General features: G+C 43.1%; 2 protein-coding genes across 3 annotated transcripts; one reads left to right on the plus strand and one right to left on the minus strand.

The window, feature by feature from the left end:
• Positions 1–1165: 1165 nt before the first annotated feature.
• On the minus strand, positions 1166–6573 carry ydjc (YdjC chitooligosaccharide deacetylase homolog). Of its 2 annotated transcripts, none has more exons than XM_014172598.2 (4): positions 6429–6573; positions 5394–5569; positions 4572–4731; positions 1166–2688 (listed from the first exon to the last, which is right to left on the minus strand). In XM_014172598.2, exons 2-4 carry the CDS (start codon positions 5555–5557, stop codon positions 2575–2577), a joined length of 438 nt encoding a protein of 145 aa, XP_014028073.2. In that variant the 5' UTR covers positions 5558–5569; positions 6429–6573; the 3' UTR covers positions 1166–2574. The 2 variants fall into 2 exon arrangements, with proteins under 2 accessions (XP_014028073.2, XP_045563071.1); XM_045707115.1 differs by lacking the exon at positions 1166–2688 and adding an exon at positions 3770–4435.
• Positions 6574–12170: 5597 nt separating this feature from the next.
• Positions 12171–15424, plus strand: sdf2l1 (stromal cell-derived factor 2-like 1). The gene is made up of 3 exons (NM_001141286.1): positions 12171–12391; positions 14120–14316; positions 14468–15424. Exons 1-3 carry the CDS (start codon positions 12214–12216, stop codon positions 14750–14752), a joined length of 660 nt encoding a protein of 219 aa, NP_001134758.1. The 5' UTR covers positions 12171–12213; the 3' UTR covers positions 14753–15424.
• The last annotated feature ends 468 nt before the right edge of the window (positions 15425–15892 follow it).

Here is a 15892-nt window from a genome sequence, read left to right on the forward strand (position 1 = left end):
TTGTCATGTGGTGTTGCTACCATGTTGTGTTGCTACCATGTTGTTGTCATGTGGTGTTGCCACCATGTTGTGTTGCCACCATGTTGTTGTCATGTGGCGTTGCTACCATGTTGTTGTCATGTGGTGTTGCTACCATGTTGTGTTTCTACCATGTTGTTGTCATGTGGTGTTGCCACCATGTTGTTGTCATGTGGCATTGCTACCATGTTGTTGTCATGTGGTGTTGCTACCATGTTGTGTTTCTACCATGTTGTTGTCATGTGGTGTTGCCACCATGTTGTTGTCATGTGTTGTTGCCACCATGTTGTTGTCATGTGTCGTTGCCACCATGTTGTTGTCATGTGGCGTTGCCACCATGTTGTTGTCATGTGGCGTTGCCACCATGTGGCGTTGCTACCATGTTGTTGTCATGTGGCGTTGCCACCATGTTGTTGTCATGTGGTGTTGCTACCATGTTGTGTTTCTACCATGTTGTTGTCATGTGTCGTTGCCACCATGTTGTCATGTGTCGTTGCCACCATGTTGTTGTCATGTGTCGTTGCCACCATGTTGTTGTCATGTGTCGTTGCCACCATGTTGTTGTCATGTGTCGTTGCCACCATGTTGTTGTCATGTGTCGTTGCCACCATGTTGTTGTCATGTGTCGTTGCCACCATGTTGTTGTCATGTGTCGTTGCCACCATGTTGTTGTCATGTGTCGTTGCCCCCATGTTGTTGTCATGTGTCGTTGCCCCCATGTTGTTGTCATGTGTCGTTGCCACCATGTTGTTGTCATGTGTCGTTGCCACCATGTTGTTGTCATGTGTCGTTGCCACCATGTTGTTGTCATGTGTCGTTGCCACCATGTTGTTGTCATGTGTCGTTGCCACCATGTTGTTGTCATGTGTCGTTGCCACCATGTTGTTGACATGTGGTGTTGCCACCATGTTGTTGACATGTGGTGTTGCCACCATGTTGTTGACATGTGGTGTTGCCACCATGTTGTTGACATGTGGTGTTGCCACCATGTTGTTGACATGTGGTGTTGCCACCATGTTGTTGACATGTGGTGTTGCCACCATGTTGTTGACATGTGGTGTTGCCACCATGTTGTTGACATGTGGTGTTGCCACCATGTTGTTGACATGTGGTGTTGCCACCATGTTGTTGTCATGTGGTGTTGCCACCATGTTGTTGTCATGTGGCGTTGCCACCATGTTGTTGTCATGTGTCGTTGCCACCATGTTGTTGTCATGTGTTAAATAAGAATTTGTTCATAACTGACTTGCCTTGTTAAATGAAGGTTAAATAAAATAAATAAAAATAGGCAGCCACGTCCGATTGTCAAGCATTAAAATGACAATCACAATTTTAACCATCAGTTATATTTTTAACCATGAGTTATTACAATTTACTGCTGCTCTATTAACTAATTAATAGTCTATAAACGACCTTTAAACCGAGTGTATCAAGTGTCACCAAGACAACGACGTGGTCATAAGCCGTACATATTCAAATGAAAAAAGGAATTACTACTACTACTGGTTAATAAATGATAGATTAAATCAACAGTGGTAACCTCATTTAAAACTGAAGGCGGGCCCTTTCCCCTCCTTGCCCTGAAAACAGATGACGAGGAAGATTTCTTCATCTAGATTAGATCACCAAACAACCATTTAACAAAACCACATGATTCAGGGACTCATCATGTGGTGTAAAACCCCGGGGTCATGTGCTTCGTGACAGTGAAGAGGAAGAGTTCCGCGGTGTCGTCAGAGTGTCCTCAGCAGAGTATGTCAGAGAGAAGACGTGGTTGAGGTTCAGAGAATGTCAGTCAGAGAGAAGACGTGGTTGAGGTTCAGATTATGTCAGTCAGAGAGAAGACATGGTTGAGGTTCAGAGTATGTCAGAGAGAAGACATGGTTGAGGTTCAGAGTATGTCAGTCAGAGAGAAGACGTGGTTGAGGTTCAGATTATGTCAGTCAGAGAGAAGACGTGGTTGAGGTTCAGAGAATGTCAGTCAGAGAGAAGACATGGTTGAGGTTCAGAGAATGTCAGTCAGAGAGAAGACGTGGTTGAGGTTCAGATTATGTCAGTCAGAGAGAAGACGTGGTTGAGGTTCAGAGAATGTCAGTCAGAGAGAAGACGTGGTTGAGGTTCAGATTATGTCAGTCAGAGAGAAGACGTGGTTGAGGTTCAGAGTATGTCAGTCAGAGAGAAGACGTGGTTGAGGTTCAGAGTATGTCAGTCAGAGAGAAGACATGGTTGAGGTTCAGAGTATGTCAGAGAGAAGACGTGGTTGAGGTTCAGAGTATGTCAGTCAGAGAGAAGACATGGTTGAGGTTCAGAGAATGTCAGAGAGAAGACATGGTTGAGGTTCAGAGTATGTCAGTCAGAGAGAAGACGTGGTTGAGGTTCAGAGTATGTCAGTCAGAGAGAAGACATGGTTGAGGTTCAGAGTATGTCAGAGAGAAGACGTGGTTGAGGTTCAGATAATGAACATTGATGACACACACAGTTCTATTGGGTAAGACCTCTCACAATAAAATGTTTACGCAATGAGCATAAGAACACACACACACCTTTCTAGTAGTGTTATGGCGTCATACCTGGCAGCACATGAATGTGTTGGTGCCCGTCCATGTGACAGGGAAGATGACCCATCAGCTCTCCAAACAGCCTCACCTGCGCCCTCAGCTCCAGCTCCACCTGACACACAGTGTGAAAGTACACACCTGAACGATAACCATGTGCCCCGGGGAGAGTGTAAATATATACCCCTGATCCAGTTTGAGGGACAAACACACACCCTAGGGATAGTGTACAGCTGAAACACACACACCTGATAAGGAACAAACACACACCCTCCACAAAACAGAAAAAAACACGAGTGTTACGCTAAAACTGTTCCCAGTAGATCAGGAACGAACACCTGAGTTCCACATATGAAAAAAAGGACTTGAATCAGAATATTAAGGAAAGCTTGATCCTGCTTTGGTTTACTGTAAAGTCGAAAAACCTCAAGCACTTAAAAAATACCAGTTATTCCTGAGTATATTTCTTTATAAATCATCACATTGTAAAACAGTTGGATAAGTCAACACAGTGGGTGAGTTTTTGAAAGCCTCTTATATGGCGTATTGACGTATGGCGTATTGACGTATGGCGTATTGACGTATGGCGTATATTGTCATGCTGTGTGGGCCAGTTAAACAACATAGCACCAACAGTGCCTCTTCACCCCGTCCATCCCCATCCAAACATGTACATGATCATGTTTACACCCTCCTTTCTATCCTGTGTCTCTTCCTAACTCCTGTGCAGTCTCAATACAACTCCTGTACAGTGTCAATACAACTCCTGTACAGTCTCAATACAACTCAATGTGACCAAGATCTCCACACAATGGTTGACCTAGCCCTCTTCCAAGACGCTGTGTTTACATCACAAACAATACAAGATGTAGCTGGCAACTTCCCTAACCACTACAGTATCCATGAAGAGTGCAGTTCTCAGGTCAGTTTTACCTTTTAGATTCTAATGAAGGTACAAGGTAGCCTGAAATGCAGGACCTGTTGTGCTAACATCCCACTCCTTGTATTCTGTGTTTAGCATGACAAGGAGAGGAATGACATCTCAAAACAGACTGGTACCCAGGCTGGGTACAAGGGGACTTGATCCTAGATCAGCACTCCTACTCGGAGACGCTTTTTGAATACGGACCCTGGTCAGTATGGGCTAAGCAGCAATATAACTATTATGCTGTAAAACAGGTGACTGCTGGAGCAAATCGGAGATAATTTCTTTTATTCAACTAGGTAGGTTATTAAACAACACTCTCTCAGATCACACTCTGATAGCTAACCCGCTATTAAACAACACTCTGAGATCACACTCTGATAGCTAACCCGCTATTAAACAACACTCTGAGATCACACTCTGATAGCTAACCCGCTATTAAACAACACTCTGAGATCACACTCTGATAGCTAACCCGCTATTAAACAACACTTGAGTGAGTCTCGTCTGAAGCTCAGCGCTGTGAGTCTGGTCTGAAGCTCAGCGCTGTGAGTCTGGTCTGAAGCTCAGCGCTGTGAGTCTGGTCTGAAGCTCAGCGCTGTGAGTCTGGTCTGAAGCTCAGCGCTGTGAGTCTGGTCTGAAGCTCAGCGCTGTGAGTCTGGTCTGAAGCTCAGCGCTGTGAGTCTGGTCTGAAGCTCAGCGCTGTGAGTCTGGTCTGAAGCTCAGCGCTGTGAGTCTGGTCTGAAGCTCAGCGCTGTGAGTCTGGTCTGAAGCTCAGCGCTGTGAGTCTGGTCTGAAGCTCAGCGCTGTGAGTCTGGTCTGAAGCTCAGCGCTGTGAGTCTGGTCTGAAGCTCAGCGCTGTGAGACTGGTCTGAAGCTCAGCGCTGTGAGACTGGTCTGAAGCTCAGCGCTGTGAGTCTGGTCTGAAGCTCAATACCTGTTTTTGTTCAACATACATTTTAAAGTGAAAAATCTAAGTCTCAGCATCACTCTGTTACCGTGGAAATGCCCGAATATGAAAAAGGAAAAAATACCTGCCCCACCTCAACTATGTTGTTAAGAAAGAAGCCTACCTCTGTCATGTTGACCCGGCCACTCTGTAATGCCTTTCTGAAGCCCATCTTCCCATGGAAGAACCCATCCTTGTTGAGGAGAGTGGAGCCCCGCTTCAGACCCTGGCTGACTGGTAGACCCTCTGAGAGGTTGGCATGGAGGCCGATGGGAATGTGATGTCTGCGGAGGAAGATGGGGGTATCAGGAAATTAGGGGTCAGTTTACCGGACTCAAGGTAAGCCTGGTCTTTGACTAAGGAAGCATGGTCAATAGAGTTTTTCAATTGAAAGTGCTTTTTAGTCCTGGACTAGGATTTCTATGGGTACGGGAAACCAGACCCTATAGTGTCTGATATCATAGATGGAACTGCCAAACAATAATGTGAGCTGGTACATGCTAGGCAAGAGAAGAACACTGATTGGACAAAATACAGGAAATATGAGATTTCAAATGTTTAACCTGTTACGAAAAGTCACTTGTATTGAAGTGGTGTGATAGATAGTCCCGATAAATCACAGTAAGTCGGTTTAAAAAAACACACTAACTTCCTGATAGGTGACATTCAGTTCACTTTCACTTGTGTTTTTAGTGATTGTGTATTGAATAATTCATGCAATCAGGAAAGGTGTTAAGAGAGCATTTCTGCTAAACCGAACCCTTTTCCTAACCTTAACCTAATTCTCCTAAATTGCTAGGTGAATTCTCCTAACCTGCTATGAAAAAGTCATAGCTGCATGGAAGTGTTGTGTTTTAAGGGCATCTTGTACGTTTTCAGTAGGCTATTAAACATCCTATTAGCTATGGAAGGAAACATTGTACTTTACTATATGAAGCCTACTTACCTTTTGGCCAGCTCTGTCGCTTCTTTCGCCGAGGAGGCGTTAACCAGAAGGGACACATTAGAAATGCCCCCGGCTTGGAAACAATCCACTATCCCCTGGTTCCTTTTTGGACAGTACCCAAAATCATCTCCTGTCACCACCAGCTTGACTTTGGGTTGAGGCATTATCGCTGGAAGCTAATGGAAAAAGTGACACAGCACATGAGATAATACACTGGTTGAATCAACGTTGTTTACACGTCATTTCAACGAAATTGCGTTGAACCAACGTGGAATATGCGTTGAATTGACTGACGTCTGTGCCCAGCGGGACTTTGTTTCCACGTTGCGCCCAGCACTGAGCTGTAACAATGTTAAGGATGTTCAATTCACCAGCTTGTGACACATCACCGGTGGACTCTAGTTATTTATTGGACGTGATCATCTCGTTAACCTGGTAGACAAGACACTGCCAGGAACGAGAACACAAACTAATATTCCCTGTTCGAAGTGGAAACCTGATCAAAGCGTCTATTCTATGTCGAATAAGAACTGTCAAATTCCTCCTCTATGATTTGAGTCAGCGAATCAGATCATTTGGAAACCCGGATTAGAAGAAGAAAAAAATATGTTGCTTGCCCTCTTTTGATCGATCTTTGTATAGACCCATAAAAGCCTGTCCTGATTATAGTCGATTGCCTCTATAAACTGGGTTTCCAGCTAGCAGCAGCCAGCTAGTTGTCAACCCAACACACAGGAAGGCAACTCAACTCATTAGTGGAAAACACAGCCACAATGGTCACTTTTATTGCCTAATCTTAAAGAGGCAATCGCCATAGTATACCTAGAAATAGGCCTACAATTTACACTTGTTTCAACGAATGGGAGACTAATGCAAACAAGCATCATGTATTTAGAATATGCGAAGAGGTTAACTGCAATCTGCCTCTCTTTCAGTAGCATACATAATATACAATAATAGATCATGGAATCAAATCGAATTGATCCATAGCCTATATGTCATATAGGCTCTAATGAGTGAAAAGACGCGTCTTACCCATTTTTAAGACACGTGTTTGTCCATTTATGTCCGAAGCCGGAGAGTCAAAACGAGAACAAATACCAAGCTCTTCCGACTGACTCAAAACTGCAATGAAATCCGTAACCTACTTTTTCGGATTAACGCAACCTCTAGTGGATTGAAATGGTATTTCATGTGACGTGTGTTTAGAAGCAATGATGTGTATGATCCCTAGATGATTTATAGGGGCCGCTGTTTTGAAGCCAGCGCAGCCATCTTGGTACTCCTCCATTGTAAAAAAATATATATTTTGGAAGCTATATACATGTATTTATAAATGTCTAGATTTGTTTTTGACACGTTTATTCTATTACAGACACATTCATGCATACTTTTACATTATATTATGTGAGCTAAACATAACTAAATATATAGAAAAAAATTCCTGCTTCCAGCAATTGTGTACAGATCCTTGCGACATTTGGCCGTCCATTATCATGCTGAAACATGAGGTGATGGCGGTGTATGAATGGCACTGCAATGAGCCTCAGGATATCTCTGTGCATTCAATTTGCCATCTATAAAATGCAATTGTGTTTGTTGTCTGTAGCTTATGCCTGCCCGTACCATAACCCCACCATGGGGAACTCTGTTCACAACATTAAGGTCAGCAAACCGCTCGCCCACATTAAGCCATACAAGTGGTCTGCAGTTATGAGGGCGGTTGGACGTACTGCCAAATTCTCTAAAACAATGTTGGAGGCGGCTTATGGTAGAGAAATTAAAATTACATTCTCTGGTAACAGCTCTGCTGGACATTGCTGCAGTCAGCATGCCAATTGCACGCTCCCTCAAAACTTGAGCCACCTGTGGCATTGTTTTGTGTGACAAAACTGCACATTTTAGAGTGGCCTTTTATTTATTGGTCCCAGCAAAAGGTGCACCTGTGTAAGGATCATGCAGTTTAATCAGCTTCTTGATATGCCACACTTGTCAGGTGGATGGATTATCTTGGAAAAGGAGAAATGCTCACTAACGGGATGTAAATACGTGTGCACAACATTTGAGAGAAATAAGCTTTTTGTGTGTATGGAACATTTCTGGAATATTTTATTTCAGCTCATGAAACATGGGAATCAACAGTTTACATGTTGCGTTTATACAGTGCATTCGGAAAGTATTCAGACCCCTTCACTTTTTCGACATTTTGTTACATTACAGCCTTATGCGAAAATGTATTAAATTGTTGTTTTTTTGTTATCAATCTACACACAATACCCCACTGTATTTTTGATCAGTGTATTTCTCTCTGTAGCCTACCACAGGTTGGTGGCACCTTAATTGGGGAGGACGGGCTTGTGGTAATGGCTGGAGCAGAATCAGTGGAATGGTATCAAACACATGATTTCCATGATTTCCAGGTGTTTGATGCCATTCCATTTGCTCCGTTCCAGCCATTATTATGAGCTGTCCTCCCCTCAGCAGCCTCCTGTGTTAAGCCTAAATATGGTTTTCATTTAGTTTGAGGAAAATAATGAAATATTCTGGACATATCGCATAGCTATTTGAGTAAATAACTATGTGTAAATCATTTGCCCTATTCAATCAAGGCATGTAATTCGGTGGTCTAAAAATACTTTTAGCCTATTCCTAGCCAAGGGCATACTCACCAAACACAGACTGATCATCACATAAAACATTCATAAATGGTAATAAGACCTATCCCCTTACTGTGCCAGGTTCTTGTGAAGCCTTCCTTCCATTATGAATACCACTGGCTACACAGTGTTGCCTTTCCCATGACACATTGCCCCAGCTGGCCAATGATTGTTTAAAGTTGACACAGGAGTCTATGACATAATCATCTATTCTATTCTGTTCTTTATACAACGGGTGTGTCTAATTGTGAATGCTGATTGGTTAAAACCGCCTTCCAGTCGGTGTCTATTCCAGAAGTGACCACCTGCTAACTCTATGACCATGAAATGCCTATTTACTCTGTTCCATCTGACTGCGCAATCCACTGTCTCATCAGCCCAGCCAAGAAATGTACAAACTTGATCTCCACTATAAAAATCCTCTAGACTTTATCTCACATTTCTTTTTGACTAACATTTCGTTCTCAACAGCGGGAGATTTGTATAAACCTTGCTGTCTGTCTCAACATTTGAAACATTGTTTCAATATTCAAATTTGATCTCCATTGTAATAAACGTGTGGGGAGTCCGGATGAGTCAGACAGGCAGGCAGCGTTTCTCAGCCGGTCGAAATCATAAATCATCATTTTAATGGATATATACAAAGAAACGTCAATTGAAAAAAAAAAGTTAAACGAAACAAAGTGCAGCAAGTTGGCTGTCTAGCCAGCTTCAGTTTGAAGTGATTGTATTATCTGTGTTGTCCTCTGAACAACAGTGTCCTGACTAGTGAACACATTTTCTATGCCAGGCAAAATCGCACCTCTTTAGCTCATTGTTATGGATGTATCCAAGTAAATGTCACTAGAAAACTGTTTAGACAAATGCAAATGCAGCTACTTTACTGTTATTCTGGTTACACTTTTTGAAATGGCTAAGTTAGCTGTAGTTTGTACTTTTGTATTTTATTAAGGATCCCCATTAACTGCTAGCACGCAATGGATAAGAAAGTCGCCAGCCAGTATGGCAATGAAACATTTCGAAAAGAACGAGAAAAAGACTGAACGACTGGGTCTCTGGCAAACAACGACTTTGTTCATTCTCAATGACATAGCAGCCTAACGGACTGATGCACAATTAGCCAACATAATAATGATTTAATTATATTGTCCCATTATGCATTTGTGTAATCACTGAGGCATGTGATTGGGCAAGTAGGTTAGTGGGCTTGACACAGAGCAATAGTAGGCCTAGCATACTTTGCAAAAAAACTTACGAAGCCTACATAGCCTTCATTTAAAGAACAGTAGGCATGTTACAGGCCGTTATAACGTCTGGATTATGCACATCTATTCTGAAGAGAATTGAGGCAGCTGGAAACTCAGACCTCCATGCAAACAGTGGACTCAACTTTCGCATATCTGACTTGACCGAATCGGAATACGTCCTCTTCAGAAATCTTAAAATGTTGGACGCGGATCAGAAAATGGATGGAGTCCAACGAAGACATGGTTCTGTTTAGCAGAACCTGAGGTTCCTCTGCCCAAGCCCAGTCACCCATCGTTGATCTCTGCGACCCTATGGCGCTGTATCCTGAAAGAGGAGCTCAAAGCTTTTCCTTGCTTGAGAGGGTCATGTCAAAAGTCCTGCTGAAACTTCTTCAGGCCAGAAGAGCAGACGGGGTCCCTTTAAAACCTGCCCTCCCCGATCAAAATAAGACAGCGTCAGACAAGGAGACAAATGTATCTTGTTTGAATGTAACAGCTGGGATTTCAGCGGTTGATGCCAATCAATCACTCGCCGGGCTTTCCTCCACTGACCTGGACACCTCGACCAATCAGAGCACAGGAAACACGGGGGCGATTCCATAGGAGCAGTTGTCATCCACTCTGAAAATAGAGCAACGGGAGTGTTCAAATCTGATTGCCTTTGATACCCATGCTGATGCAAAGGCAGAATACATAAACTGTGTGTGTGTGTGTGTGTGTGTGTGTGTGTGTGTGTGTGTGTGTGTGTGTGTGTGTGTGTGTGTGTGTGTGTGTGTGTGTGTGTGTGACGTGTATTCATGGTTGTCAAGGGAAGGCTTCCCCCCAAAAAATTGACCAAGAAAAAAAATATTAAAAAAAAACATACAAAATGATTTATCTTTCGTCACTCTGTGTTTCAGAAATGTCCTTCAGTTTCCAAGAGGCTTAATTTCTCTCACTGATGAAAGCATAGTGTATCTGATGCTGTTTGGTCAGAAAGAGTATGACATTGTTGCCGCCCATAGCATTAAATGCTAAGGGAAGCCAGAGAGCATTTGGCCTCCCTTGATAAATAAAGTATAAAATAATAGCCAATTAGCATTGAACTAAACTGAGCGAGCTCAGCTGTGAAAGGTTTGGTGCACCGGTTTGAATTTGGCTTCAGACCAATCACATCACAAGCCAAACTTCATTATTGACAACAACAAAAAACTTGAATTGTAGCTAAAATCGGCTCTTTCCTAAATTAGACATGGATGGAGATAGGGATTTGGACTTGTGGTTTTACTTAATTCTCCGTACTGGCTAATGATTATAACGGCGATTCTGATCCAACCATGAATTCTATATGTAGCTAGCTAGCTAGATGTAGTAGTATGCTAATGTTAACTAGCTGGGCTGGCGTATCGATGCACATGAATGTTAGGATAACGAGCAAGCATTTTAGCCAGGTAGCCTAGGACAACAAAAACTAAAAGTGTACTGTATGACAGAGTCATAGACCATTTAGGCAACATGAAAGAGGAGAATAGCACTAGCCTTTCTCTACAAATAGGATGTGTATTTTTCTACTTGCACGCACACACAGAAATCAGAACCATGGACAGCCACATCATATTTAGCTTACGTTGATTGGACTGAATCGTTTTTTTGGTATGTTTTAGTTGTCACTGTATTAGACTAAGCAGAGGTGATTGGAGGATGTTGATATGTTGAAATGGTGATGGAGGCAGCTCCTGTTTTCTTTGCGACTTCCGTTGACTCTCTGTGATTCTAAATAAATAGTTGTTTTCGTAGTCCGAAAATGTTGGAAACGTTACCTTACTTGACCATGCTGTAGGTCATGAAACTGTTTGTTACATGCAAGATGTTTTGCAATATGTGGTGTGTTTATACGGTACCGGAGAAAAAGCCTGCAAACACAGTAGCTCACCATGAGGAGATTTGATGACTCCTGATTTAAACCAGACTGTAGTTAGGCTTCCTTATAGATCATGGATTTCTCTTCCTATTTTCACAGAAGCTTGGCCAGACCCCTCATCACAGATACACTGGCTGTCTTCCTCCAGTGAGCAGCAGTTTCCGTGGTCTCTGAGAGGGATCCTGCAGGATGCCCTATCTAACCTCCACAGACAGACCAGGAAGGAGATAGACCTCTCCCAGAACACCCTGTCCAACCTCTTGTTGACATTAAGCAAAGAGTTATAGGAAGGAAGAATGAGGAATATGAGGCCCGTGTGTTTGATCAATTGGAGATCACTAGGGGTGCATCACAGTTGTTTGATGTGGGTTCCTCTCCTTGACTCAATTTCTTGTCCCCTGCTCTCCTTAATCGTCATTGACATGTCCATCTCTTTATAGTGCAGATGGAGGAAAGAGAAGAGAAGACAACCTAGCCTACTAAATGGTTCTATAGCCTAAATCCTTGAATGACATGGTTGGCCACACAATAACACTCAAATTCGATTACGATCAACACAAGACATATCAAAGACCATATAAGGAAATCTTGTGTTGCAACAATGTATACATCTTGTATCAGCAGTAGTTTTCTGTTTCCACTAGTTACCACAGTGGAATACTGTGGTATATATTGTAAAAATGTAAGGTAGGAATAAGGTTCGCAGTGGGGTTAGGGTTAGGTCTAAAATCTAATTTTAAGAAGATAAATTGTAGAAATCGGCGGGTTTTGTGACTTTGTTCCTGTGGTAAATAGTGACGACAACTTTCTGGCCATAATTTCATTTCCGCTTCCGAATTAATTGACCAAATATGCAAGACCTCGCATGTGCTTCAACCAATAACAGATCAGCATGTGTTATCCTGTACTTCCGTGATCAGGGACTTGTCAAGCGCTGATTGGTTTACATAAGCACTAATGTTTGAAAGTGCCTTGTAGTTTTACATCCTCTCGCTCATGTCTGTAGAGACAGAACAATGGGATTAATTTACACTCTCCGCGCCTTAATCAAATCCTTTTTGGTCGTTGTTTTGTGGTCCAAATGCGAGGGTCGGGAGTCGGAGTTTAACTACGTCACCTGCGGTTCGCTCGTGAAATTGCTGAACACGAGACACAACGTTCGGCTGCACTCTCACGATGTAAAATACGGCTCCGGTAAGTCATCAGTATCACTAGAGAACTCCGCCATCACCAGTTATTGACGGAATAGTCTAACGCTGCGTTCAGAAACAACTGGGAACTTGGAAATCTCTGACTTCCTACTTCAAGGGTTTCAAGATAACTTCGAAAACGAGCTCCGATTTGGAAATATCGTTTTGAACGGTGGGCCAACTCGGAATTCCAAGTTTGGAAGTCGGGCTTCTTTCTAGAGCTCCGACTTTAAGATGACTAAAGTCATGATTTGACGTCGTTCCCCCCCCGCGTTCCCAGTTGTCTTAAAAGCACCATAAAGGTAAAGCTTAGTGATTTCGTTGAGTCAAGGCACCGCAGCGTAACAAATACCCTACTGACAGTCATAAACCGGTTGGTCTCCATTTCATAGCTGCATGTCTGGAGGAACGATGTTACGTTAAACCGAAAAGTATCACGGCTTTAAATGGTCATAACAATAAACTAATTGATTTGCCTATATGACAGTCTTCCTGACTCTGGTCGGGAATCGAGCTCGCAACAATGATGTATCAATCGGTGAGTGGAACATTTGTTCCAACAAACAATGTATTGTCACTCGATAGTGAAAAACATTTGTAACTATGGAATAAGCAGGTGGTTACATTCCAGTGCGGTCTATTGGATACATTTGCACCCACGTTTTAACCACTGATTTAGACGTGAAGTAGGCCTATTGTAACTTATAGTAAAATGTAAACTATGCTGGATGCAAATCTCGCCATCCCCAGCGATACATATCAGTTTCACCCGACAGCAGGTGTACTGTAACCTAATGCGCAACAGTAGAACCCACAGGAAGAGGGTTTTAACAGGAAGAGGGTTTTAACAGGAAGAGGGTTTTAGCTGTAACACATACAGCACTCTATTACAGTAGTAACCAGTCATTCCGGAACTGACGTTTTTTAGTAATATACCATCAGTCAAATCAAAGTTTATTGGCCGTGTACACAGTTTAGCTGATGTTATAGTGGGTGTAGGGAAATGCTTATGTCACTAGCTCTTACCAATGCAGTTAAACGTCAAACAAGTACACAAATAATCACACAAAAACAACAAGAAATCCAAAAATGTTTGAACTAATCCAATTAACAACCCAAATAGCATTTGGATTACTGTTACAGTGCTATCTGTACATGTATACACCGGATGAATTTACACTAGATATAGCCTACTAGAAATGGTATGTACAGCAGTAGATATGTTAGTGAGCCATGTCAAGAATCCAGTGTATAAATTGAGTTTCAAATTTCTGTTTGAATCTGACTGCCGATCTCATATCCAAAATAACTGCCGATCTCATATCCAAAATAACTGCCGATCTCATATCCAAAATAACTGCCGATCTCATATCCAAAATAACTGCCGATCTCATATCCAAAATAACTGCCGATCTCATATCCAAAATAATTTTCTGCTGAAGGTGATAATACTAGAAACTTTATGAGAAAAATGATGTAAGAATCACAACAACAAGAATACTTCACAATGTGACTAGGAACCTGAAATGGGATGACCTTGTCTGTCGGTGCTGTCTTGCACATCAAACCCAAAATGCTGTGAAGTTTTTTGGGGCTTAACCTTGTGCTCTAAACGTTTGATACGAGACTGTATATGTCTTTTAGTTCACTGACACTCTGGCCTCAGAAATAGAAGAATGAAGGCAAGATGGATGTTTGAGGTAAAGCTGTTGACTCCTTTTATAAACTGTAGGCAGTGGGCAGCAGTCTGTGACGGGCGTTGAGAGTGCAGATGATGCCAACAGTTACTGGAGGATCCGGGGGAAGCCCAACGGGACCTGCCAACGAGGTGTGCCCATCCAGTGTGGGCAGGCCATCCGCATCACGCACATGACCACGGGACGTAACCTCCACACACACCACTTTAGCTCGCCGCTGTCCAACAACCAGGTAAGAGAGGCAGTGGGAATACACACACACACACACACACACACACACACACAAACTATTCTAGCTCTGTCCAACAACCAGGTAACAAACACACACCACTTCCCTTCAGTGCTGTCTATCAACCTGACATTGTCCCATTGTCTTTCTCCAGGAGGTGAGTGCGTTCGGTGAGAACGGCGAGGGGGATGACCTGGACGTGTGGAGGGTGCAGTGTGACGACTCCATCTGGGAGCGGGACGAGGCGGTGCGCTTCAAACACGTCGGCACCGATGCCTTCCTGAGCGTGACGGGCGAGCAGTACGGCAACCCCATCCGGGGGCAGAGGGAGGTCCACGGCATGGGCACTGCCAACCAGAACAACTACTGGAAGGCTATGGAGGGTGTCTTCATTCTCCCCAGCCAAGAACCGCTGAGACACCATCATGAAGAGCTCTGATGACATCATCAAGCTGCTGCGTCACGATGAGCTCTGACGACATCACAATGAGCGCCGATGATCTCGTCAGACATCGTCACATAATATTGCGCCTAGGTTTCGTCTGAAATGGAGCCCTATTCCCTATTCTATAATATATACCCACATGACTCCAATCAAAAATAGTGCACTAAAATAGGGAACAGGGAGCCATGTCAGACGCAGTCCAAGTGGACTACAGGATGACTCTGATGCAGCTAACTGGGTCGAGATGGCGCCTATGACTTTGTTATGACATTCTTTTGTTTACCCGTTGCCCACCCGGGAACAACGTTGATGACTACTGAATATAGGCTTACATTAGGAGCATCAGGCTCTGTGCAGTCAGTCTCTGGTGACGCGATCAGACAGGGAGATGAGAAGGTTGTCTGACAATGAGAATCACTTGCCGTTTTTTGAATTTGACACATCTCTGAACAAAATGGGATTGAAGATTTTGACTTTGATTAGTTTGAGGGAGAATGTGGTAAGACAGTTGCCCTGCTCGAGTCTGATATCAGAGGTATTAGCACCTGTCTGCAGGGGGAAATGTAAGGGGAACACTGCCATTTCCAGATGACTCTACTGTGCCTGTCTACTCCTTAGCGACCGACTGCATACATCCTGGTGCTAATAAAAACAAACATTGTCTGGATTTTTCACTGCCACGGTCTACACCTCTAGCTGCTGTGCTTACCCTGTACCTGTAATAACGATATCACATACTGTGCTTTAAGGCCTTTCTCCTGGAACATGACTCACCTGATTTGCTTTTGGGAGTGTTTTCTTATTGTGTGTAGACGTGTTTTATGTTTGTATGTCAGGAAAGGATATCGTTTAGGTGTATAAGGGTGTTAAGTTATTTGGAACACGTTTTTTTAAAAGTTTTTTGTTCTCTGCAGTTTATATTGTGGGTCATCAGGGAGGATATTTTAATAGTGCCTAATATAGAGCCTCATCTCCATCTGTTATGATGAAACACCTTCGTTTGGGATAGTTGCTCTTTCAATGATGAATCACATCAATAATGTCATTGTGTTTCTGTGCCTATGTCCAAGGAATATTCTCTCGTTGTGCAATTCACACCTATCGGCTACTGCACACATCAACACACTATTGGAC

This window comes from Salmo salar, chromosome ssa24 (genome assembly GCF_905237065.1).
Source record: "Salmo salar chromosome ssa24, Ssal_v3.1, whole genome shotgun sequence".
Taxonomy (NCBI): Eukaryota; Metazoa; Chordata; class Actinopteri; order Salmoniformes; family Salmonidae; genus Salmo; species Salmo salar.